Source organism: Chiloscyllium plagiosum, unplaced genomic scaffold, assembly GCF_037043375.1.
Source record: "Chiloscyllium plagiosum isolate Xiang-an unplaced genomic scaffold, Cpla_swu_hap1 HiC_scaffold_5, whole genome shotgun sequence".
In the NCBI taxonomy this organism is placed as follows: domain Eukaryota; kingdom Metazoa; phylum Chordata; class Chondrichthyes; order Orectolobiformes; family Hemiscylliidae; genus Chiloscyllium; species Chiloscyllium plagiosum.
Genome location: NW_028270143.1, coordinates 124,492,986 through 124,520,431, shown reverse-complemented (window position 1 = coordinate 124,520,431; position 27,446 = coordinate 124,492,986). Strand labels below are relative to the sequence as shown.

The 27,446-nt window shown below is 44.0% G+C and overlaps 1 protein-coding gene across 5 annotated transcripts in view; it reads left to right on the top strand.

Moving 5' to 3' along the window:
* dlec1 (DLEC1 cilia and flagella associated protein) overlaps window positions 1-27,446 on the top strand; it is a 185,372-nt gene that overhangs the window by 121,561 nt on the left and 36,365 nt on the right. For all 5 annotated transcript variants that reach the window (XM_087987630.1, XM_043690852.2, XM_043690850.2 and 2 more), the window contains 9 exons: window positions 4,364-4,494; window positions 6,126-6,284; window positions 12,601-12,740; window positions 17,845-17,998; window positions 19,492-19,602; window positions 20,199-20,329; window positions 20,423-20,602; window positions 24,379-24,455; window positions 26,955-27,106. In XM_087987630.1, the coding sequence (XP_087843756.1) occupies window positions 4,364-4,494; window positions 6,126-6,284; window positions 12,601-12,740; window positions 17,845-17,998; window positions 19,492-19,602; window positions 20,199-20,329; window positions 20,423-20,602; window positions 24,379-24,455; window positions 26,955-27,106 (1,235 nt within the window). The remainder of the gene's footprint in view (window positions 1-4,363; window positions 4,495-6,125; window positions 6,285-12,600; window positions 12,741-17,844; window positions 17,999-19,491; window positions 19,603-20,198; window positions 20,330-20,422; window positions 20,603-24,378; window positions 24,456-26,954; window positions 27,107-27,446) is intronic.

The following is a 27,446-nucleotide window of genomic DNA, read 5'->3' as shown; positions in this document are numbered from 1 at the left end:
TCTAACTTGCATTTGAATGAATCAATATAGTTGCACTGACTGAGATTGGCTGATTCAGGATGGATGTGAGATTAAACATAGAACCTTTCTCGTGTCTTTTGTGTTGAATCTGTAATTTGTTTGACTGAGTTGTAACCCCTGCTGTGCCTTTATTTTAAGTGGAAGGAGGGTGCTTTAACCAAAAGAGAAATGCTGGAAAATCTCAGCAGGTCTGGCAGCATCTGTAAGGAGAGAAAAGAGCTGACGTTTCGAGTCTAACTGACCCTTTGTCAAAGCTAAAAAAAGGGGAGAAATAGGGAGGTATTTAAAATAGGCTGAGAGAAGGTGAGTCATGGCTACAGAAGCAAAGGTAGCAATAAAGAGGTGATAATGACAGTGCATAGAGAGATTATTGGGAGATTAGGGGGATGACAAAATATGTGGGGGATGGGAGGATGGGTGAAGCAGAGGCAAAATGGAAAATGGGAGGGTGCTTTAGACTGGGAAGGAAATTTATCTATTAACGTGAAATGGGTGACACTCAGTTCTGATCTCATCTCAGGCGCACTGCATAAATTCACCAAGGCTCCTTATACAGCACCTTCCAAACCCATTATAATTACCATTTAGAAGGACAAGGGCAGCAGTTACAAAACACCACCTGCAAGTTCCCCTCAAAGCTGCTAAGTGACCTCACTTGAAAATATGTTGCAGCTTCTTCAGTGTTACTGGGTCAAAATCCTGAAACTCACTTGTTAACCAGTTCTATGGGTGTACCTCCGCCAAATAGCCTGCAGCAGTTCAAGGGAGACAACTCACCATCACCTCATCAAGGGCATCTAGAGATTGGGCAATAAATGCTAGGTCAGCAGTGAAACTTAGATATATTTCATGAACAAAAGATGATGTTGAGTATCTGATTCTTTTCCATTGAAGTCAATTGCATACTGCCATCTGACAGCTTTGCTAAAGTTAAAAATATCCCTTTAAAATGGGAAGAAATTATTTGTGCACAATACTACTTTTTCATTTGAAGACAGTAAGGACTGCAGAGGCTGGGAGCAAGCGTTAATAGATGTGAAACTGGAAAAGCACAGTAGGTCAGACAGCATCCAAGGAGCAAGAAAGTCAACTTTTCAGGCCGAGAGCTACTTTCTCCTTATCGTCTCTGCCTCAACCTCAAGAAGACTCAAGTCCTTTACCAGCCCTTCCCAGGGCAGGTTCTGGTCCATTCCTCCATCAAGGTTATTGGAGATCCTCCCAAACTTGGAACATTTCCCTAACTGGAAACCCAGTTCTTATCTAAGACTGAAATCAACTTAGATCTAACACTGCACCCAGTCCATGAGAACTCCCTTTAGACCCTTCAGTCCATGCCAACCATAATTCCAAAATAAAGCAGTCCCACCTGTTGTGCTTGGCCCATATCCCTTCAAACATGTCCCATTTATGTCCATGTCTGAATGTCTTTTAAAAATTGTAACTAATACCAAAATCCTTGTGAATTTGAACGATTTATTCTCACTTGCATTTTACTGTGAATAATACAATAAATTACAGTAAAAATCTTCAATCTGGTGCCATTTTGAATAGTTTAAGAATAAAAAAAAAGCTGAAAGAGTGTCCAGCTTGGTTCCACCACCTCCACCATGGATCCTGAGCTCTGAGCCAGCTGGCCAAGAACACCTGCACCACCACCCCACCTCCACTGCCTGCACCAGACCATCAACATCAGTGCCACCACTCTTCAGGCACCATCTCTTCTCTGCTGGGCCCACTTTGTCAACTGATGCTGGACCCACTCTGGCTCTGCAACTGGGAGTCCCTGGGTCTGAGGTCTTGCTGATAACCAGGAGTCCCCGCTCTGGGTCTTCCACAACCAGGAACTGCCACCACAGGCTTGCTGACAAACTCTGGCCTACCGTAATCAGGAGTCCCTGGCTCCACTACCAGGCTAGGCGCTGCGCCACCTCGAGGAGAAAGTGAGGTCTGCAGATGCTGGAGATCAGAGCTGAAAGTGTGTTGCTGGAAAAGCGCAGCAGGTCAGGCAGCATCCAGGGAACAGGAGAATCGACGTAAGCCCTTCCTGAAGAAGGGCTTATGCCCGAAATGTCGATTCTCCTGTTCCCTGGATGCTGCCTGACCTGCTGCACTTTTCCAGCAACACAATTTCAGCTGCGCCACATCACCTAGAGTGATACTCTGGCCACCCTCATCTGTGATGTCACCTTCCCTTTTGCTGCCAAATGGAAGAAGATGAAGAAAAAGAAAGAAGATAAAAAAGGGTAAGGGAAGAGGAAGCGGCTGGTTGGGCTGAGGAGCGAAATATTGTGTATAAGGCAGTCATCCTTCTGTCCTTTCTAGATGTCTCCAAGACCTGGACTACATATAGATACTATCTCAAGGTCCTTAAGAAGTATTATCAATGCTGTTTGAGATTAATTCTGTGAGTCAACTGGGAGGAAAGGTATACTAACATCAGTGCCCTTGAAGGAATCATGATGCCATTAACAAAAACTACTTTCTAGCTTCTCGTACCCTACATTTTTTGGTAGATATTTCAGAAAAAAAGAGCACCTACATTGCTGTCTTTTACTGTTGTCAAAATGGTTGTGTGATTATGTGATGTAAACTGAATAATTTATACATATTTTAATATTATTTATTTTGAGTTTGAATTTTTTAAATTTTGAACTAGTTATATATTGGTTTTCTGTTTGTCTGAAGGGGTTTAATGACTAACTTGTATTTATTTGTGAAGTTATAGTGATTTCTCTTAAAACACTGTGAAATTCCTGGAATTTAATGGGTTTTTGTTGACATTGCAAACATTTTTTGAGCAAAAACCGTAAAATAGTTGTACATTAACTTTTCAGTTTAATAGAATAGGTTTGTTTTATTAGAGGGCATAGCTTGGAAAGGTTTTTTGTTTGTTTCAGCTGGGTGTGTAAAACAGTTGTTCCTGACAAAGGGACAAGATAAAAGTAGTTTTCTCCTTCTAAGGCATTCTGTAAAGGTTCCAGACTGGAAGTGTTAGCTTCAAATCCTAAAGAGGTTACTTGAAGTTGAGAAAGTTTAAGCTTAGTTGCAGTATGAAGGCTTTATTAAGAGATTATCAGATTCTCAAGTCTGGGAGTTGAAGTCACCATTAAGTTAAACCAGAGAGGGATTAGAGAGAAAGGAATTCTCTTTGATGTGAGTGCAGAAAGAGATGCCTTTGGAATTAATGGGATTATAATTTTATCATATTTTCAAATCTTAAAATGTATGTCATATGTAAATTGTTTGATGTATTCTATTTTCATTTATTTTGCATTATAATCTTATTTTATTGTTAAAGCCAAACCTGCAGCATTGTTAAACCAAATATATAAAATTCAATCTATCAAGCTGGACTTTTATCTGAGATCTCACTTGTCCAGTGATAACATCAGCTGGGACTGGACCAATTATGACTGCGGCTACTCTTCAAAAGTACGTCATTGGTTGAAAGTGCTTTGAGATATTGTAACATTGTGAAAAATGCTGAAAAGGGCAAGTTATTTTGGTTAACACCTTGGTGGTTTGGTCATTTAATCATTGTTAGCGCGAATGAAATGATATCAGTCCGAGCCCAGAGTGCGGTTCAACAATCGGTAACGTTTATTGATACAGTAACACCGGCGGAGACCAACCGAGGTCCGAATCTCGGCTGTTCTGCTGTTCCCGCGCGCTGCTACACATGATGTACCTTTCTTTGTCAGGATGTGAGGATTTTGAGTATGAATGGGATGATAGTTCCCCATCATCGCTGGAGTAGGTGCAAATGGTGGGTTTCCTGCCGTCCCAGCAGAGTTGCAGTGTACACACAATAGGTGCTAATTGGATTATGTAAACGGGTCCGGGTACTATCTGCTTGTCTCTCTCTGTGAGGGCTGGGGGCGAGCACCCCCCCTTTGTTCCCTTGGGGTGCTGGTGTGTATTAGTCTGTTGGTTCCTGTTTGGTGGATGCCTGTCCTTTGTGTCAGGATGGTCCTGTATTGATGAATGTGGGTATGTTTCAGTCAGTCTCTTGATTTGATTAGGAGATGGGTTTCCATATTAATTAGCTCCGGAGTTTCGGTCTATGAGTCATGGTTAGTGTCTGGCCTAGTGTGGATTTGATCTGTCCTCTGGCTCCCATCTCCCGGTCACGTGGGCGGACCGGCAGCTGCTGAGTTCTGTGGGTTTAAGCTGCGGCTGCCGTTTAAAACACAAAATGAATTCCTATAGTTTTACCGATGTAGGCATAGTCCCGTGGCAAATGCGGGGCGGCTCTGATGCCCGCTTGCATCATCAACAAGCTCTATGCTATCACTTTTCTTAAAATAAAATGTCTGACTGGAGCTCTCTGTGTTCTTTATAGAGCCCAATGATTTCTGTGACCTGGAGCTGTTGCTTACTGGAGGCAAGGTGGAGAAAATAAAGCACCGTCTGCCGTGTCACATCAGATATCAGGAAGAGCCAGTGGTCCTTTACATAGAAGCAGCTTTTATGGTCAGTGAGCTATTATATTACAAAGTAGAAGCATGAATTCTCCAAAATATCCTAGAGGTTAATATTCTGTCTGCTGGAGGGCTTAATGTCAACAAAATCTGATATTTGTATAGCAAATTTAATGTAACAAAACATCACAAAGAGCATCGGAGAGAAAACAGTTCTCCTCATCTCTGTCTTAAACAGATGACCCTTTATTTAAAAATGACAACCTTGGTTTCTGGATTCTCCCTCAACAGTAGACATCCTTTTCAGATCAACCCTGTTAAGCTCCCTCAGGATCTTACGAGAAAACCAAAGAACTCCAAATGTCAGATGCATTTTCACTGGATCTGAAGTTTTTAGATTAGATTAGATTTCTTTAGATTACTTTACAGTGTGGAACCAGGCCCTTCGGCCCAACAAGTCCACACCGACCCGCCGAAGTGCAACCCACCCATACCCCTACATTTATCCCTTACCTAACACTACGGGCAATTTAGCATGGCCAATTCACCTGACCTGATTATCTTTGGACTGTGGGAGGAAACCGGAGCACCCGGAGGAAACCCACGCAGACACGGGGAGAATGTGCAAACTCCACACAGTCGGTCGCCTGAGGCGGGAATTGAACCCGGGTCTCTGGCACTCTGAGGCAGCAGTGTTAACCACTGTGCCACCGTGCCGCCCACTAGTGTTAACTCTGCTTTCTCTGCACAAATGCTGACAGACCTACTGAGTTTTTCCAGCAATTTCTCTTTCTGTCCCTCAGGATCTTGTATGTTTCAATCAACTCTTACTTTTCTAAACTTCAGTGGAGTTAAGTATAGTTTGTTCAGATTTTCCATTAGATAGAGTCATAGAGATGTACAGCACAGAAACAGATGCTCTGGTCCAACTCGTCCATGTCAACCAGATATCCTAACCTAATCTAGTCCCACCTGCCAGCACTTGGTCCATATCCCTCTAAACCCTTCCTATTCATATACCCATCCAGAAGCCTCTTAAATGTTGTAATTGTACCAGCCTCCACCACTTCCTCTGGCAGCTCATTCCATACATGTACCACCCTCTGGGTGAAAAAGTTGCCCCTTAGGTCTCTTTTAAATCTTTCCCCTCTCACCCAAAACCTATGCCTTCTGGTTCTGGACTCCCGCACCCCAGGGAAAAGACTTGTATTTACCTTATCCATGCCCCTCATGATTTTATAAACCACCATAAGGTCACTACTCAGCCTCCGACTATCCAGGGAAAACAGCCCCAGTCTATTCTGCCTCTCTGTACAGCTCAAACCCTCCAACCCTAGCAACATTCTTGCAAATCTTTTCTGAACCATTTCAAGTTTCACAATGTCCTTCCAATAGGAGGGAGACCAGAATTGCACAAAAGTGGCCTAAATAATGTCCTGTGCAACCGCAACTCCTGTACTCAATGCCCTGACCAATAAAGAAAAGCGTACTAACCACCTTCTTCACTATCCTATCTACCTGCAACTCCACTTTCAAGGAGCTATGAACCTGCACTCCAAGGCTTCTTTGTTCAGTAAAACTCCCTAGGACCCAGATGCCGTTTTATTGCCACCGTTACTACAGTATTCCCCTGCAAATTCTAAACATACACTAAACATACTCCTGCTTGTGCTGATGTTGCAGGGTGCCCAGGTTTGCATTGACCTTCCGTCTCTGGATTTCTGTCTAATGAGGCTGGGAACTAGTGCCATGTGCACCATCCAGATCAAGAACACATGCCAGCTTTCAGCTTTGTGGCATCTGCAGGAGAGTCCAGAATGCCTGAAGGAACGGAACGAAGAGGTCAGTGTGGCTTCGGAATGTGAGAGACTTAGAGTCATAGAGATATACAGTACAGAAACAGACCCTTCGGCCCAACCCGTCCATGCCGACCAGATATCCCATCCCAATCTCGTGCCACCTGCCAGCACCTGGCCCATATCCCTCCAAACCCTTCCTATTCATATCCCCATCCAGATGCCTTTTAAATGTTGCAATTGTACTAGCGTCCACAACTTCCTCTGGCAGCCCTTACTGCACATGCACCACCCTCTGCGTGAAAACTTTGCCCCTTAGGTCTCTTTTATATCTTTCCCTCTCACCCTAAACCTATGCCCTCTAGTTCTGGACTCCCCCACCTCAGGGAACAGACCTTGTCTATTTACCCTATCCATGCCCCTCATGATTTTATAAACTTCAATAAGATCACCCCTCAGCCTCCGACCCTCCAGGGAAAACAGCCCTAGCCTATTCCAACTCTCCCCATAGCTCAAAACCTCCAACCATGGCAACATCCTTGTAAGCGTTTTCTGAACCCTTTCAAGTTTCACAACATCCTTCTGATAGGAAGGAGACCAGAATTGCACGCAATATTCCAAAAGTGGCCTAACCAATGTTCTCTACAGCTGCAACATGACCTCTCAACTCCTGTATTCAATGCTCTGACCAATAAAGGAAAGCATTCCAAATGCTTTCTTCACTATCCTATCTACCTGTGACTCAATTTTCAAGCAGCTATGAACTTGCACTCCAAGGTCTCTTTGTTCAGTAACACTCCCTAGGACCTTACCATTAAGATTACATTACAGCGTGGAAACAGGCCCTTCAGCCTAACAAATCCACACCGACCCGCCACCCACCCATGCCCCTACGTTTACCCCTTACCTGACACTACGGGCAATTTAGCATGGCCAATTCACCTGACCTGCACATCTTTGGACTGTGGGAGGAAACCGGAGCACCCGGAGGAAACCCACGCAGACACGGGGAGAACGTGCAAACTCCACACAGTCAGTCGCCTGAGGCGGGAATTGAACCCGGATCACAGGCGCTGTGAGGCAGCAGTGCTAACCACCGTGCCACCGTGCCGCCCACCAAGTGTACAACCCCTACTAAGATTTGCTTTCCCAAAATGCAGCACCTACATTTATCTACATTAAACTCCATCTGCCACTCCTCAGCCCAGTGGCCCATCTGATCAAGATCCTGTTGTAATCTGAGGTAACCTTCTTAGCTGTCAAGTACACCTCCAATTTTGGTGTCATCTGCAAACTTACTAACTATACATCTTATCCTGACATTCATATCATTTATATAAATGACGAAAAGTAGTGGACCCAGCTCCGATCCTTGTGGCACTCCGCTGGTCACAGACGTGATTCCCAAGATATATCTTCTTTTCATCGCAAAGAATTTGCCGAAATTTAAAAGAAAAGCACAATCTGAAAACCTGTGGGGTCAGATGGACATGGAGGTGTTATAAAAGGATTGCTCCAGTGTGTGAAATCCTGCTTTTGATTTGATTTATTATTGCCACATGCACCTAGGTACAGTGGAAAGTTTTGTTTTGTGTGCAGTACAGGCAGATCATACTGGACAAATTTCACAGTGTCATAGAACAGGGCGAGGAATACAGTGTTACGGCTGCAAAAGTGTTGCACGAGAAGCAAGATCAGCATTACATTTGAAATTTGACAGGTCCATTCAGCAGTCTAATAACAGCGGGGAAGAAGCTCGTCTTGAACCTGTTGGTACAAGTGTTCAAGCCTTTGGGTCTTCTTTCTGACAGAAGCGGTTGGAAGAGATTCTAACCGGGGTGGGATGGGTCTTTGATGACGTTGGCTGCCTTTCTGAGGCAGCGAGAAATGTAGACGGAGTCAACGCATGGAATGTTGGATTGTGAGATGGACTGGGCTGTGTCCATCTTGCTTTGGACAAAATGCAAACTGAACCCAATACAGAGGAACTTCGATTATCCTAACATCAATTATCGGAAAATCAGATTCTCTGAACCGGATCGGGTAGATCATGTGAAACCGTTACAGACGGTGTAACCGACAATGGTGCAACGATCATGTCTTTGGTTTACAGAACAGGGTAAATGAGGGTTACCTGCACTGAAGAAGATGTGCAAACGTTGCATCAACAAGAGAGGTGTTAATGACACTGGTGCAACAATCTCAGTGGGTCAATTGTAGCAGTGTTGAAAGAACTTTAACACATAAAAATGACTGACATGCTGAAGGATTCATTCCCTCTATGACTTTGTTCCAAGTTCGTATCTGGTATAACTGATTGAGTTTGTTGTACGTACTTACCATGTCTGTGAAGAGAAAGCGGACCACAGTGGCAATTGAGCAGTAAAGTGAGATTTTACAGCATCTAGATTGTGGTGAAAAGGCATCAAAGGTTGACAGGAGTATAACACAGGAATAGTGACAGTGTCCGACATCAGGAAAGCAAGATCGGCGACTGAGAAATTCATCAGCCAAAGTGACACTACAAATGCATTAAAAAGAAAATCCAAGAAGCCAGCTAAGGGTGAGCAACTCGACCAAGCTGTGTTTTTGTGGTGTTCATAGCAGTGTGAAAAGGGGATTCCCGTATCTGGCCCGATGATACTAGAGAAAGCTGTCAGTTGCCATGAATGACTCCACGCTGGTGAGTCTGATCACAGCGTATCATTGGCTGGTTGCACCACTTCAAACATCGTCATGGCATTTGGCAACTCAGCGTTCTTGGAAAGCAGAATTCCATGGATGACCGCACCATGGAAGGCTACAGACAGAAACTGCACTCCATCATTCATGAACCTGAGCAATTGTACAATGCTGATGGAATGGATTGTTCTGGCATCCACCACGGAAAAGCAGGTGTCGGGATATAAAGCGCAGAAGGATCGGATCACGATTTTCCCTTGTGTCAACACCACCAGCACTCAAATTACCGCTTGTCTGCAAAGGACGATATGCTCATCCACATTGCTTCAAGAACTGTGACAGGAACTCGATTCCCGAAAAGTACAAAAAACAAAATAAGGCATGGATGACATATCCACTTTTTTCATCCTGGTTTCATGAAGACTTTGGACCCGCTGTCAGGTCACATTTGGCAGGCACTGGACACGAACAACGCATCCTTCTGCTTGTTGACAACACGGGGGCACACACTGTGAAAGGCAGCCAGTTAGAATCAGCAGATGGAGCTATCAAGTGTTTGTTTTTACCACCAAGCACTACTTCAAGATTACCGCCTCTTGATCAGGGAATCATCGCAATAATGAAAAGAGATTATCGCCGTAACATATTGCGTGCTGTCCCGGGTGAAGACAATGCAAAGAAAGGACTGCAGGAAATTATAAAGACATTTAAAGTCAAGGACACTTTGTTCATGATTACTGAAGCTTGGAACCGCATCAAGCCATTGACAGTCACGGAATGTTGGTACAATGACTGGCATGTTGGTAACTGTGCCAGTGAACAGGACACCCATCCAGATCAAAGGCTAACCACTGACATCACCGAAAACTGCAGACAGCTGGGATTAGGAGACTTTGTACAGGCTGAGATCGATGCTTGGGTAAACTGTGACAACAACATCGGAACAGAGGCACTCCGCGATGATTAGATAGTCAACATCGTCGCAGAAGAACAGCAGGAAATTATGGATGCCCCACGGATGGTAAGGAAAATCTGATACCGACACCTCCTCCAGATCCCATTAACGAAGCAGTCAACAGTTTGTGAATTTTCATGGAATGGTACAAGGCACAAGATGCAGTCGATGCCGTTAAGTTGATGAATCGTCACCAAATGTTATCATTTGCAAAAGAAAAGATAGCAGCACCTCAAGCAACAGTGGCTGGATATTTTGTTTGAAAATAATAACCAACCTCCACCTCAATAAATTTTATTTACTGTACAGGTGCACAAAAAGTGATTTGATTTGTAAAATGTTATGAATTTTTAAGTGATATCCAGCGTTTGTACAAACTTTAGTGATTGAATGAAATAAAAACTCTGTAAACATGCTTTTGAACACAATTATGTGCAGTAAGACTTCCTTTGTTTAAGGTTGCATAAATTATCTGAATAATCAATGATCCAAATTAACTTCAGATTAATCCCATCAACTTCAGATAATCGAGGTTCCTCTGTATGTGGGAATATGGATAAGTGCAATGCTGGTGTGTCTCCTTTCCATCTCCAATCTGTGTTGAATTGGATCATTTAGTCTCCTTTGTAGTGAAGTCAGGAAACAGCTGCAAACACAGTTCGAAACGTGGAATCCTCTGCCCCCTAAGAGGCTGTGGATGTTGGGTTTAACTGAAAATTTAAGAACTGGGGTTATATTAAGACATCTGACGTATAGAGGAAAGAAGATTACTTGATATTGATGTATGGATCAGGGATGATCTAACTGAATTTTTGAACAATTTTGAAAGGTACGAATGGCAGTAACCTTTTGTCATTGCTGGAATACTGCAGTAAAACCAAATTTGCAATTCTCCTATCAATGGGATCATTTTTCTTTTGTTTATTTACAGAATCTGTGCATCTCTGGGTTGGTCAGCATTTATTGACCATCTCTAATGCCCTGGAGAAGGTAGAGCTGAGCTGTTGTCTTGAACAGTTACAGTCCATGTCCATGTCCAGGTATATCCACTGCGGCTCTGGGATTTTGACCCAGTGACATTGAAAGAATGGTGATACATTTCCAAATCAAAATAGAGAGTGGCTTGGAGATGAACTAGCTGGTGGTGGTGTTCCTATGTATCTGCTCCCCTTGGTCCTTTGAGATGATAGAGGTTGTCAGTTTTCTAGTTACATTGTCACCACATGCACAAACATCCACCAATGCTCAGTTGAAGCAGTGTACAGATTCCTCATCCTCAGAGTGAAGGGACAACCCTTGGGTTATACTGGGTTATACCCAAAATGCCGACTTCTCCAACTCCTGATGTTGCCCGGCTTGGTGTGCTCTTCCAGCCTCCTGCTTGTCAGCTTTGGATTCCAGCATCTGCAGTTTTTTTTGTATCTATCCAGACAAATCACTCCATACATAAGTACATTGAGGCAATAGAACAGAATGCAGAATACAGCGTTACAGCTGTGGAGAAAGATCAACTTTAATATATGAGGTTCCATTCAAAAGTCTGATAACAGTGGGGTGCCAGACCTGAAAGTAGATTTAAGATAACATCATTAATAATCCTGACATACTTGAAATTGAGATTTAAAAGAGTATAATGATTGTAATAGATGATGATCTGCTGGGGACAATGCACAGAGTCGCCATGCCCTGGCGTCATCTTGCAGATGAGAAGGAATATTTTCAGCCAGAGGGTGGTGAATCTGTGGATCTCATTCCTGCAAAAGGCTATGGAGGCCAAGTCATTATGTGTATTTGAGACAGAAATAGATAGATTCTTGATTAGTAATGGGGTCAAGGGATATGGGGAGAAGGCAGAAGAATAGAGTTGAGAAACAGATCAGCCATGATTGAATGGTAGAGCAGACTTGATATGCCAAATGGCCTGATTCTGCTCTCATACCTTATGGTCTAAACCCATGACCACTTCTGTCTAGAAGAACAAGGGCAGCAGCAACACCATCACTCGCAAATTCCCCTCCAAGCCATTCACCATTCTGACCTGGAAATATATCACCGTTCCTTCAGTGTCACTAGGTAAAATCCTGGAATTCCCTTCGTTATGGCATTTTGGGTCTACCTACAGCACATGAACTTCAGCAGATCAAGAAAGCAGCTCACTACCACCTTCTCAAGGGCAAATATGGACGGGCAATAAATGCTGGCAAGCCAGTGACATCCAGATCCTTATAAGTGAATAAATGAAAAAAGGAGGCTTGACAAGTTGCTGAAGTACACCTTTTAAGTTATACATCCTGATTTTTCTGCACCAGTAATGGAAGTCATGTTTATTTAAAGTGATGAGGTGTCAATCAAACAGCCTACTTTGTTCCAGATGATATCAAGCTTCTTGATATTGGAACAACACTCATCCAGTCAAGTGGAAAGTATTCCATTCGCATTCCTGGAAAATGGTGGGCAGGAATTGGGGAGATAGAAGCTGAGGTAATTTCCTCAGAATTGCCAGCACCTGATATATTCTTGTGGTCACATTATTCTTATGGACTAGAAGAAGCACAAACCTATTCAAAGAATCTTTCTGCAACACATCTCAATCCTGTAGAACCTCTTTGAAAGAGCCATTGAATCAGTCATACCTTCCTGCTTTTCTCCACTAGTCTTGCAATGTTTTTCTTTTCAAACATATAGATGTTAGAGACTTGTGGCATGAACCATTTTCCCATTGCAGGTCTCGCAGTTTGCCTTTGAACCGTCCAGTGGAGAACTACTACCACTGGCTGAGCACAATGTGACTATCCTGTTTACTCCAACAAAGTGTCAAAGCCTGAAGACAGTTCTTGAGTTGAAAGTGGAAAATGGAAATACAAGGTAAACAGGGCTAAAAAGCCTTCTCCATAATTTCCTGTATTCGATGCGAACATAGTGTTTTAAGATATGTCAAGCAGGATGGATAAAGGGGAACTGATAGATGAAATGTATTTGGATTCTGGATGTAGGTTTGCTTGCTGAGCTGGAAGGTTCATTTTCAGACATTTCGTCACCATACTAGGTAACATCTTCAGTGAGCCTCCGGATGAAGCACTGGTGGTATAGCCTGCTTTTTAGTTATGTGTTTGGGTTTCCTTGGATGGTGATGTCAATTCCTGTGGTGATATAATTTCCTATGGTGATGCCATTTCCTGTTCTTTTTCTCAGGGGGTAGTAAATAGGATCCTAGTCAATGTGTTTGTTAATAGAGTTCTGGTTGGAATGCCTTGCGTGTCTCTGTCTGGCTTGTCCTAGGATGGATGTGTTGTCCCAGTCGAAGTGGTGTCCTTCCTCATCCATATGTAAGGATACTAGTGAGATGTTACCTAGTATGGTGACAAAAAGTTTGAAAATGAACCTTCTAGCTCAGCAAGCAAACCTATATCCAGAACCTCAACCTGAGCTACAAATCTTCTTAAAACCCACTAATGTATTTAGATGTCCAGAAGGCATTTGGTAGTTCCACATGTAAGTTCCTTATTCAAGTTGAGAGCTCATTGTATTGAAGGAATATTAAAAGTAGACAGGCAGGAAGCGGGAAGAACACAGCAAGCCAAGCAGCATCAGGAGGTGGAGAAGTCGATGTTTGAGGTGTAACCCTTCTTCAGGACTGTAGGGGGAGCTGCAGATCAAGGGGGTAGCAGGGGCAGGGTGTTGAAGTGGGGATAGAAGATGACAAGTAGAGGGTGGTAATGGGAGGTAGAGGTAATGGGAGGAATGAATCCGTTTAGTGGCAGGGAGGAGTGGAAGGGAGGGGGAGGGTCTGGGAAGGGAGTCGGGGATGGGAAGGGAGGGTATTTGAAATTGGAGAACTCAATGTTATGTCCTCCGGGCTGTAGGCTGCCCGGCGTAAGATGAACTATTGTTCCTCCGATTTGCGGTTTGGTTCATTGTGGCAATGGAGGAGGCCAAGGATGGTCATGTTGGAAAGGGAGTGGGAAGGGAAATTAAAATGGGCGGTGACTGGGAGGTCTGGTCGGCTGCGATGCTCAGCGAACTATTCCCTAAGTTTACGTTTGGTCTGCCCGATGTAGAGAAGACCACATCGAGAGTATTTGATGCAGTAAACTAGGTTGGAAGAGAGGCAGGTGAACCTCTGTCTCACCTGGAAAGACTGTTTGGGTCCCTGGTTGGAGGTGAGGAGGGTGGTGTACTGGCAGGTTTTACTTCTTTTCTGGTTCCAGTGGAATGTACCTGGGGGCTCTGGGGTTTGCTGGGGAGACTGTTCCTTGCAGAAGGCAGAGAGGGGTAAGGAGGGGAAGACATTCTTGGTGATGGGGTCTAGTTGGAGTTGGCAGAAGTGTTTAAGGATGATGTGTTGGATTGCTCGGTTGTTAGGTAAGGACAAGGTGTCTCTGTCCTTATTGCGTTGGATTGGGGGGTTTAGAGCGGTGGAATGGGGAATGGAGGTGGTGAGGTGGAGAGCTGTCTGGATGACAGAGGGAGGAAAAGCATGTTGTTTGAAATAGATGGAGATCCGGGATGCTCGCAGGTGGGAAGTCTCCTCATCTGAGCAAATGCGGCGGAGGCAGAGGAATTGGGAGAATGGGATAGAGTTCTTGCACGATGCTGGGTGGGAGGAGGTGTAGTCCAGTTAGTTATAGGAGTCTGTGGGTTTGTAGTAAACGTCTGTCTGGAGACTGTCACCAGAGATAGAAATGGAGAGGTCAAGAAAGGGGAACCGGAGTCTGAGGTGGATCAAGTGAATTTGAGGGCAGAGTGGAAGTTGTGGGCAAAGTTGATGAACTGCTCCAGTTCAGCCTGGCTGCAGGATGCTGCACTAATACATTGATGACTGCAACGGTGGAAGAGTTGTGGCACAGTGCCTGTGTAGGTACTAAAGAGAGACTGTTCGACTTAGCTAACAAAGAGGAAGAGCATAGCTGGGGCCCATCCGGGTACCATGGCCACACCCTGGATTTGGAGAAAATGGGAGGGGCTAAAGGAAAAGTTGTTGAGGGTGAGGACCAGTTCAGTGAGGCAGAAGAGGGTATTGGTGAAGGGGACTGGATGGGTCTGTTGGAGAAGAAGAAGTGGAGGGCCTGGAGGCCATCTATGTAGGGTACGGACATGTATAAGGACTCATGTCCATAGTGAAGATAAAGCGCTGAAGGCTGGGGAACTGGAACTTACTGTAGAGATGAAGGGCATGCTTGGTGTCGTGGATATAGATGGGAGGTGCCTGAACCAAGGCTGCTAAAATGGAGTTGAGGTAAGGCGAGATGAGTTCAGTGGGGCAGGAGCATGCCGAGACGATGGGTCGGCCAAGGTAGTTGGGCTTGTGGATCTTGGGGAGTAGGTAGAACCGGGCAGTGTGGGACTGGGGGACTATGAGTTTGGAGGCAGTGTAGGGGAGATCACCAGAGGCAATGAGGGCACGGACAGTGCAAGTGATTTTGGCCTGATGGGTCGCAGAGGGGTCGTGGGCAAGTGGAAGTTAAGATGTGGTGTCAGAGAGTTGGTGTTCGGCCTCTGCGACATCAAGGTCCATCCTCCAGACCACCACCCTGCCTTTGTCAGCGGGTTTGGATTGATGCAGAGTGAGTGGAGTGTTGCATATTCGGAGGGAGCGAAGTTGCAGGAGGTGAGGTTGGAGAGGGTGAGGAGGGTGAAGAAAGTGTCATGTCGGCAGTCTGCAGTGAAGAGGTGTAGGCTGGCTACAAGGTCAGCGGGGATGACCAAGTGGATGGGGAAGGTGGGAGGCAGAAGAAGGGGTCCTCAGAGGGCGGTTGGAAGTTTTTGTCAAAGAAGAAGGCACGGAGGCAGAGGTGGCGGAGGAAGAACTCCACATTGTGGCGGGTCCAGAATTCGGCATGGTGCAGGTGGAGGGGCACAAACGTGAGCCCCATCCTGAGGACAGGCTGTTTGGCCTCAGAGAGTTCGAGGTCATGGAGGGGGTGGGGGGGCTAGTGAATATGTGGCAAGGCTCGGGGTGGGGTTTTGGAGGTGTCCTGATGGTTGGGAGGGGGAGGGATGACGGCATGTGCTGGGTGAGGTTTGGATATGGTGTGGTTGGAGGGGGTGGTGCTGGGTGTGGGAGAGAAAGGAGATTGGGAGGGGCTATTGAACAAGAAGCATAGAATTGAAATAGGTTGGTCATTTTCAGGTTGACAAACTGTAACTAGTAGAGTGCCACAGGGATCAGAGCTGGGGCATTAACTATTTACAATAAAAATCATGCTGCAACTATGCAAAACGCTGGTGTGGCCACTCTTGCAATATTGTGTACAGTTCTGGTCCCCATATTTCGGGAAGAATGTGGAAGCATTGGAAAAGCTGCAGAGGAGATTTACCAGGATGTTGCCTGGACTGGAGGGAAGGTCGTATGAGGAAAGGCTAAGAGACTTGGATCTGTTCTCATTGGAAAGAAGAAGGCTAAGAGGGGATTTGATAGAGACATATAAGATGATCAAAGGATTAGATAGGGTAGACAGTGAAAGTCTTTTTCCTCGGATGATGACGTCAGCTTGTATGAGGGGGCATAACTACAAATTGAGGGGTGATAGATTTAAGACAGATGTCAGAGGCAGGTTCTTTACACAGAGAGTGGTAAGGGCGTGGAATGCCCTACCTGCCAATGTAGTTAACTCAGCCACATTAGGGACATTTAAACAATCCTTAGATAAGCACATGGATGATGATGGGATAGTGTAGGGGGACGAGCTGAGAATAGTTCACAGGTCGGTGCAACATCGAGGGCCGAAGGGCCTGTTCTGTGCTCTATGTTCTATGTTCTAAGTCAATTACTTGAATGAAGGGATAGAATGTATTGTTGTCAAATCTGCTGATGGTACAACATAAGTAGGAGGAAATCAGAGCAGGTTTTACTGGAAGTGACATGAGCTGGAGAGCAGATGACAGAAGGTCCATGCTGCCTCTTTTACATTACCGATATTATTTAGATTAGATTAGATTACAGTGTGGAAACAGGCCCTTCGGCCCAACAAGTCCACACCGACCCGCCGAAGCGAAACCCACCCATACCCCTACATTTACCCCTTACCTAACACTACGGGAAATTTAGCATGGCCAATTCACCTGACCTGCACATCTTTGGACTGTGGGAGGAAACCGGAGCACCCAGAGGAAACCCACGCAGACATGGGGAGAACGTGCAAACTCCACACAGTCAGTCGCCTGAGGCGGGAATTGAACCCAGGTCTCTGGCGCTGTGAGGCAGCAGTGCTAACCACTGTGCCACCGTGCCGCCCATTATATTCCATCTCGTACTGTTCCTCTGTCCCAGGGGTGCTGGTGAGAGGGTGTTGTTGGCAGGGTGGTCGACAGCAAGGATGGGGTGATTCTCAGTGAGAATCTGTCCCCTTCCTGATGCTAATCCTCTCAATCAGTCATTATGTTAATGCACTGCTACTGAAAGGTCTTAATTGGCAGTGGCAGTAGAAGTCTGTTCTTGGATGTAATCCAAGTTGAGGTGGGAAGACAGATTCCCTACCTCATGCACTCCTGCCTGATCAAGTAATCATTGAATCCCGATACAGTGCAGAAAAAGGCTATTCATGCCCATCAAGTCTGCACTGACCTCCAAAGAGTACCCTGTCCAGATACAGCCCCTCATCCTATCCTAATCACCCAAAGCTGATCGAACCCAGGTCCCTGGCACTGTGAGGCAGCAGTGCTAACCACTGAGTCACCGTAATTCCATTCCATCAAGCTCACCACAGGGAAGGACGTTAAGTTCCACTCAAAGACTTGGCAAAGTCATATGACATTACCATTGCAACAATGTCTCCCTGTTTTCAGTAATTTGATTGAGGGAACATTGTTGGCCAGCATACCAGGGAATCCTCCCTTGTTCACCTTCAGAGCATCTACATCAACCTGAGATTGCAGGGGCATGGGTTTAATGTCCTACCTAAAAGACAGCATTTAGAAAGTGGGTACAGAGCAGAATAAAAGGTTTGATAACTACTGTTTTCCTCACTAGTCATATTGCAGTGAAGGCTGAAGTCCAAGCAGTTCAGGTGTGCCTGCTGTCCTCTACAGTCATTTTCAAAGATATCTATGTTGGGATCCCTGCACAGGAGACAGTGAAAATCTTCAACCAGACACTACTACCAACAAAATATACCTGGGGAGAGGTAAGTCTGAGAAAAGCCCCAAGCACATAGGCAAACAATTGCACTACTAATCCAGTGATGTAATCCTGCCTTCTTAAACAGCTGTAGTCCATGTGGTGTAGGTACACACACCATGCAGCATATATTTTGTGCAGTCTTGGTTTATCTATTGCTTGAACATGTGAGAGAAGTGCTATAATGTGTGAGAACTATCTCATCGAGCAGTTCATCAACCTGATCAGGTACTATTTTCAGTTAACATATTATTACCACATTTTCTTTTCAAGATATATGGTTTAACCAACGTATCATACCTATTTATCTTTGACCTCAAGAAGCCATTCCCCCTTCCTACTCTGAGACTATAAGAAGGGCCATGTAGATTGTTACACTGTTGAATGGTTTATGGATGAGTTGATTGGAAGGTGATGGTAGCCTATTTTTGATACCACGGTCATTCTAGGTGAGTGAACTAAGAGTCCAGAGATGTGCAGGTCAGGTGAATTGGCCATGCTAAATTGCCCGTAGTGTAGGTGCAGAGGGAATTGGGTCTGGGTGGGTTACTCTTTGGAGGGTTGGTGTGGACTGGCTGAGCCAGTTTCCACACTGTAGGGAATCTAATCTAATCATAAAATGTGTTGAATTAACTTTCTTGTGCAGAATTATCTTATGAATTTGTGACGAGCTGCCTGAAAATTTTTGACCTCTATTTAAAACTGTACACACATTTTTGAATTGTTAGTTTACCCTGAGTGTAAATATTGAAAAATTATAAAGGCGAATTCCTCAGAGGAGAGAGTTGTCTACAAGTTTATATCAGAGTCTAGATTAGAGTTGTGCTGGAAAAGCACAGCAGGTTAGACAGCATCTGAGGAGCAGGAAAAGCCCTGATGAAGAGCTTTTGCCCAAAATGACCTGCTGTGCTTTTCCAGCACTACTCTAATTTAGACTGTGATCTCCAGCATTGGCAGTCCTCACTTTCGCCTACAACTTTATATCATCCAGAGGCATTGTGCTCGTATCTAATCATACCCAGTTCCATTCATCAACCCCAACATCTTGATTTCAAAATTCTTGCCCTTACTTTTAACTACAATGACATGCACTAAATGCTGGCCTGTCCCATAAGTGTGCATTCAAATACATTATGCTAACAATGCCACATACATCTTTGAAATTTATTGTAATCTCCACTGTTTTAACAGTGTTGTGGCACAAAGTCTCTCGGGTCAGCTGACCTCTGTCTTGTTATAGCACATAAACCGTAGATCCCTATCAGGTGTACAAGGCTACAGGTGGAAATTCATGTGGCAGAGTGGTAGTGTCCATTTGTAATGACAACTCTGAACAGGTTGATTAGAACAAGCCATGTACTGGACAAATGGGATTAGAATAGAAAGATGGTTGATGACAGTGCAGGCCTGACATGCTGAAGGGCTTTTTCCATATTGTTGAAAATCAATTACTCCTTGATGATACTGATTTGATCATATGTGTCCATCTTTGTCAATAAGTTGCATGAAAGTGAAGCTCATCAATATAGAGTCACCGTCTCTGCAGCAAGTTACACTCTGGGGCCAAATGAAGAAGTGACAGCGTGTGTGGAATTAACAGCTTATAGCATGGTGAGTGTACGAGAACATCATCAATTCAGCACCAGCAGTGCTGACGTGTTATTATGATGGAATTATAAAGTTACAATCCCGTTTCTACAGCTTCTGAGAAAGCTATCCAATGATTCGCACTCAATCGGATGTGTTCCTGGAGCTACATCACACAACCTCCTCCCTCTAACTGCCCTGTCTCTTCATCCTTCCCACGCTGATTGGTTGATTTGTCCATTCTCACGGTGCAATGCCTTCTCACAGCCGAAGATAAATAGATTTTCATTAGCCAATTGGATGATTCATGAGTGTCAGCTGCACAGACATTCTTCCCCAAATGTTGAAAGAATTCTTCAAATCCTCTGTGCCTTTTCTCCCAGGTGTGTTGCAGTGTCTCTTGGAGATTAGTTATTAATTCCTGAAGACACCAGGACAATCCTGGAAGATTGGCAATCCTCATGCTGGAAAAAAACACAATAGCAACTTGTTTGTTCGGTTTTAAAGTGCACATATCATTAGATTTCAAAGCAATTGTGAATATTCTGGTTTATGTCTTCAGCTTGCTGCAATCAAACCTCAATGATGCTGTCTTTGAGTAATGTAATCCTTCCTTGTAGCGTGAATTGAGTGGTTTGATTCTCTCATGCATGGTGGAGGAGATGAAAGAACCTCTTCTGCTGGAGATATTTGCTAAACCAAAGGGCCTGAATGTCACTTACAGCATTCCTGCTGACAGCAACGAGGAGAGGTAATCCTTGGTACTGTTTTTTCTGTTCATAATTTAAATGGTTATAATTATGCACAATGTGCAATCCTGATTGCTCATGTCTTCTTTACACAGCAACTCGCTACTTTTGAATTTCAGTGAGGTAATGGTGCATGGCACAATGAAGAGGCAGCTGTTGATCACCAACAACACTGCCATTCCAGCAGCGTTCAATCTGGAAGTGGACTACTTTAGCAGCTGCTCTCCAGTGCCCCCCTCAGTCAGCAGGCTGGCAGTTAGTCAGTCAAGTAGTCAGTAAGTAACGTCGCAAAACCAGGGTTTGAGGTATTTGTATTTCCCACACTATTCATCGAGAATTATACATATCTAAATAGTCAAATAGAATTACTCATAAACCATAACACAACTGTTTTGTCTGACCAGCCTTCACATCCTTATTCTCCACGCAAGCAGTAACATACATACATTATAGAGTATTGCTGAAAAAGAAACACGCTTTCAGTGCTTGTCATCTGGCCTACGTCAGGACAGAATGGCAGGAATACCAAATCTTACAGGGAATAACAATTCATACTGCATGACAAGAGGGTGCTAATGTGTTGGAAAATATACTCTGGCTGAGGTATTGCCATGGAGAATGCACCAGGAAAAGGATAACATCCAAGCTTTTTTTAATTTTAAATCAGACAAGTCGACTCTGACTGGTCAAGGCATTGACATGGGGAATGAACCATGAATGGCTGTTCCCCCAACAATGAAATTCTTTGACAGTATATCTCTTTACACAGCAATATCAAAATAGCATTAACATGGCTTCTACTTCAGTTACAACCCTCTCTGTAAAAAGAATAGCTTTCATGCTGTCTTTGCTAAATTTCTTACATTTAATCTCATGTAGTTCTCTGAGCTATCTGTGTTTGTGGCATCTTGTGCGCCCTCTATTTTCATTATTTCAGTGTTCTAAGATAAAGTCACCACAATCCAGGGCACCACAGCGCTACTTGCTCATTAGAGAGAGAGAGAGATAACTGGTGCTGAGTTTAACCTGAGGGTCACCACGCCTCAGATGAGGGGTGAGGTTGAGAAGAGGGGATCTCCGTGGTAACCTCAGCTATTGGTGTCACTCTGCATGCTAAACCAGCTATCCAGCCAGCTGAGCTAACTGACATTTGAATGTTGTAACACATAAGCAACTGATAAATTTTATAATTTTTTTTGCGTTAGTTTCTTCTACATGTGTTTCCTAGCATTGATAGCATCCAAACATGAGAAGTTACCATCAATTTTGAGACCTTGCTATATTCCCACTAAATCCCTGAAAAGCAAACTTCCCCATCTGACTCCCATACAAACTGACATTATAAATGCTTCCCTTTCTTCAGGGTCTAACCCTTTTCAAATGCACAATTGCAAATCTTCTCCTTTAAAGAAAACCTCAGCCTCAATCCCTCAATTCTTGCAAACATCAGTAATTTCCCTTTCCTCTAATGTCATCTCTGAGACCCAGAAACTGCCTTTCAAATCTGTTCCCAGCTCTCCCACCACAAAGAAAGGCTCCTAAACAAAACCAAGAAAGGTATTTTCTGTGTACTTTACCCACAGAGGATTTTCTATTCCTCCTTTCTCTTCTTGGCCTGCCTGATGCCTTGAGTAGAGGCCACCAGATCCATCTATTTCCAGTGCCTATCCTTTGTTATCTACATTAGGGGCAGGTGGAGGTAAAGCTTTTTGTTTGATGCATGTCTGAGCTGCTTAAAGAGAGATCCATCATTTCCAGCCATGACTCTCATTCCTATCCTTGCAATATCACTTCAGGAATATCACAAAGATCAAACCCTTCCTCATTTGCTCCTGACATTTACGATATTCTCCCCAGTTACAGGATCATTTTTTGCCGAGTTGTAGCTTGTCCCCTCTGCTGCCTTACTGCTTCACAATATCTAATCTTGGATGAGCTGAAAATTACGCCAGTTAAACATTGAGCAGAGTTATGCTGATGTTTTCAGATCAGAGCAGTGCTGGAAAAGCACAGCAGGTCAGGCAGCATCCGAGGAGCAGGAAAATCGACGTTTCGGGCAAAAACGTTGGTCTTCCTGCTCCTCGGATGCTGCCTGACCTGCTGTGCTTTTCCAGCACCACTCTGATCTAAACTCTGGTTTCCAGCATCTGCAGTCCTCACTTTTGCCTTGCTGATGTTTTCAGTTTCTGCACAAACTCTCTATCCTGGGTCTCATATCAGTCATAGACTAAGTCACAAGTCACATGATGCCAGGTTATAGCCTAAGAGGTTTATTTGAAATCACAAGCTTTTGGAGAGTTGCTCCTTCATCAGGGTGAAGTGGTCATAGACTACACTTTGCAAATTCAGCATTATATGTGACTGTAAGCTGTGCTTCTGACCCCATTACTCCTCCATGTCAAATAATTTCTACTTCCATTACTTGTTTCTGTCCCTGCCCTGTTTTAACTGCTATGAAATCCTTGCCTCTGCTTTTATCATCTGTAAGTGAAACTAATTATTGATTTCTTGGTTGATCAAGAAGTGGGTCTTGGCAGGGACAGATTAAATGTATTGCAGAGAGGTGTGAATTTTGGTAGAAAAAGCATGGTGAGGCACTATAAAATGAAAAGTACAATTCTAAAGGAGGTGCAGAAACAGAGGGATCTGTGCACAAATGATTAAAGGTGGCAGGACAGGTTGAAAGGCCAGTTATTAAAACATGCAGGATCTGGACATTATAAGTTGGGAAATTGAGAGCAAAGGTAAGCTATTTATGATAAACCCATATAGATCACCTTGGCCTCGTCTGGAATATTAAGTATTGAAATATTGCGTACTGAGCTGCACCCAGTTCTGGGCAGCATTCTTTAGGAAGGATGAAAAGACATTAGAGAAGATGTATGAAAATGGTTCCAGGAATGAGGATGTTGGATGATTAGATTAGAGAAGCTAGAGCTCATCACATTGGTGAAGGAAAGGTTGACAGGGGATTTGAAAGTATTCACACTCATGAGGGTGTCTAGGAGAAACTGTTCCAGTGATGAAAGGATTGAGAATCAGAGGACACCAATTTGAGGGTTAGATTAATTACAATGTGGTAACAGGCCCTTCAGCCCAACAAATCCACACTGACCCACTGAAGAGCAACCCACCCAGACCCATTCCCCTACATTTACCCCTTCACCAGACATTACGGGCAATTTAGCCAATTCACTTAACTGCACATCTTTGTGACTGTGGGAGGAAACCAGAGTACCCGGAGGAAACCCACGCAGACACGGGGAGAATGTGCAAACTCCACACAGACAGTTGCCCGAGGCAGGAATTGAACCAAGGTCTCTCGAGCTGTGAGGCAGCAGTGCTAACCACAGTGGCACCGTGCCGTCCACGGGTATTGAGGAAAAAGTGCTAAAAGGAAAAGACTAGATGAAATACTCTTGAAGACAGCCAGCACAGACATAATGGATTGAGTGGCCTCCTTCTGTGCAATAAGTGTTCTATGATGCTGTCTTCCCACTTTCTGGGCTTATCAAATCTCTGTTCAGCATACCGTGTCGCACTCACACCTTAATGTTATGATACATTGGCTCTTGGTCCTCCAGTATTGCGTATTTGTTGACCACACTGCTTCCTATCTCTGTAATTTCCTCCAGTTCTACAATTCCTCTATTCTTCCTCCTGCAACTCTCCCTTTTCATAACTCCAGCTTATTCTGGATCCAGTCTCTAGTTCTCCCATCTTCGCAGTTATGTCATTAGCTGCCAAATTGGCACTTTCTGTTATTCTGCACCAAAATCATTTCTCCATTAACATCTCCTAATTTCAGTTATATTTAACATTTACGACTGACCCAGACAGCAACATGCATTTATATAGTAACTTGAATGCAGTAAAGCCTCCCCTTCGCAGAGCAATTATCAATCAAAATTTAACACCGAACCATCCAAGGAGTCACAACAGATGACCAAAATATTCCCATTTTCCATCAATGCTCCTGTGATTCCCAACAATTGTATATTCTCAGCAGTATATTGAAAGGATAATTCTGGATTCTTTTCACATATTTAAGGTCCAGAACACCACTCCTTAAAAGAACAGTGAGCCTTACAGAAGGTCCAAGCAAGTCACAGAATCAACTACAGCGTGGTAAGAACACAACCCATAATACTATTGCAGCAACTATGTCAATTAAATAATATTGCAAGATTGCTGATCTACAGATAACTCAGGATAAAGCCTGAGTCTCAAGATCTGAAATGTGGGCTGCAACAGTTTGAGAAGGCAACTCTTTTCATGGGGAGCTAAGGATGGGCAATAAATACTGGCACAGCCAGCAAATCCCACGCACAAGTTGTCCACCTGATAGATCCATATTACCTCAGTATTTCTCCACAGGCTTTTGGTTGTCTATTGGATGTGAACTTTGGTCCAGCATTTATTCTGCATTTTTGATTGTTCATACGAAGATGGTGCTAAGCTGCTTTCTTGAAAAAGCTGCAGTTCAAATGATGAGGGGTAGAAGTTCCAGGATTTGTTCACTGACAGTGAAAGAATGGCAATATACTGTACTTTCTTGTGAGATGATGGCTCCTTATATCTTGTGGCATTTGCCGCCTCTACCAGTGTGTCGTACTGGGTTCATATAATGCCACAATGTAGCACATAGTATACAAGAAGAAATATTGGATATTTGTGATAAAGGGAGAACACAATTAAGGATGACTGATCTACCAATAGACTGAAAAACATCAGGTTAGCATCAATAGTCTGGGTGAGAGGTTCATGGAATATTTTGAGATGGTTTCTTACAGTAGCACGGTGGGACAGTGGTTAGCACTGCAGTCTCACACCGCCAGGGACCTAGGTTCAATTCAACTCTTGGGCGAATGTGCAGACATTCTCTCAGTGTCTGCGTGGGTTTCCTTTAGGTGCTCTGGTTTCCTTCCACAGTCCAAAGATTTCAGGTTAGATGGATTGGCCATGCTAAATTGCCCATAGCATCCAGGAATGTACAGGCTCGGTGGCGTAGCCATGGGAAATGTAGAGTTACAGGGTTAGGGTAAGAGGGTGGGTCTGGGTTGGATGATCTTCAGAGGGTCGGTGTGGACTTGATGGGCCGAATGGCCTGCTTCCACACTGTAGGGATTCTATAATTCTTGCACACATTCCCGGATGAATAAAACTAAAATACACAGTCCAAAAATAAAAAACAAAGGAATACTTTATAACATGTGTTTTAATCAACTCATTCAGACATAGCTGATTTGTAGGTGTGATCCTAGACCTTCTGGCCTATTACACTAGAAAGTACACTAACCACGTGCCAGAATAGTCCCTTACAGATACTTTATATTGTTTTGAAAGGCCACAACTCTCTTGACAGATTCTGAGATTAATCAATAGCTTTGTCAGAGAGCCAGTGCAGGCCCAATGACTTAGTGGCCTCCTACTTCTTCATGATTTAACCTAAATAACCCTCAACATCGATCTGTTTTTGGCCGTCATTGATTGGTGGAGGAAATTGACCAGGTCACCCAGAGAACTTCCTGTTCTTCAAATAGTGCCATTGGAACCTTTAATGTCCACAGGCAGACTTGCCTCCAACAGGTTCATTCTGTGAAGCAGTATCCCTCCAATTTTGTGCCAAAATATCAACACAGTTTTATGTGGAGCTTAATCTAACAACATCCTTTTCTCAGTGTTGAGAGTAATGCAGGTTGTGTCACCTTAACTCAATAATTTTGAGCATATTAACTTAGGCTAGCAATAAGGGAGTATTGCAGTATTAGTGAAGCCATCTTTCAGGTAAGATATCAAACAGACATCCTGACCTCCCTGTCTGGAGAATGTAGAATGATTCTGCAGTTCTGTTTAGAAGAAAATAAAGATTAAACACTTTGGGCTGAACTATCCAGTGCGTGTTGGGAGTCTGACTTTTTAGTGTGTTGGCAGTCCTGAATTCATGCATATCGTTAGGTCACCTAGCATGCCGTCTGTCAACAGATTCATTGTCCTTTTAAAGGTGGTGGTAGGGTTTGCAAGTCAAGAGGCCTTATCAGACGCAGAAATGATTTTGCAAATTCACCTCAAAATAGGAGTGCTCATAGATTCCTTCTGCAATTTTGAGAATGAAGATGGTCGCACCCAGTTAGGCTGGCGAAGTGGAAGGAGGAGCCAGTTTTATGGCTAGGGCCACTCATCCTGGTGGCTGTGTCACAGCAACACGGATGCTTTGGCTCCAATTGTCTCCCAGCTTGCTGCTGGTTCATGTAGATTGTGGGTCAAATGCCACACCATAGTCTAGAGCACAAAACCTTCAGCTGTCCCTTCAGTGTGATACAGAAGGAGTTCCATACTGTTGAAAATGCCATCTTGTAGATGAGATCTTTCAACCCTGCACTTGCTCAAACTGGCATAATGGAAATGTCTACATCCACTTGATTGCAGCATCATGGAACCTCAGTTTAAAGTCTTAACTGAAGGGTGGCACCTCCAACGGTGTGCGCTCCCTCAGCTCCATACTGAGAATGCCAGTGCAGATTATGTGTTCAAGTACTGGACTGATGCTCAATCATTTGGACACATTTGCCACCCACCTTTCAGATCTTTTCACTTTTCCTTCTCCTCCTCTGTTCCCCCTCACAGAATTTGAGGACGTACTGCTCTGTCACAGGAAAGGGGCAGCGTTTGTTGTCCAACCAAAGACAGGGACCCTGGAGCCATACCAGCAGCTGACCATTGAAATCACAGCCTTTGCCAACATGTGGGGAGACTACAGCGATTATCTGATTTGCAGAGTTCGTATTTTTTGTTTCATTGTCCTCTAAATAGAATCTACACCACAGAAACAACCCATCTGACCCAACCTATCAAGACTTATGTTTACACTGCACATGAGCCTTTTCAGCATATCCTTCTATTCCTTTCTCCCCCATGTACCTATCAAACCTCTTATTAAAGTACTTCAATGCATTTCATCTCAATCACTCTTTGCGATCATGTTTTCCACATTCTCTGAGTACAGGAATTTCTCCTGAATTCCTTTTAAGGTTTATTCGTGACTATTTTATATTGGCAAACCTTGCTTATGATTTCTTTTGATTTATTTATTTGATTTGATTTGATTTATTTATTGTG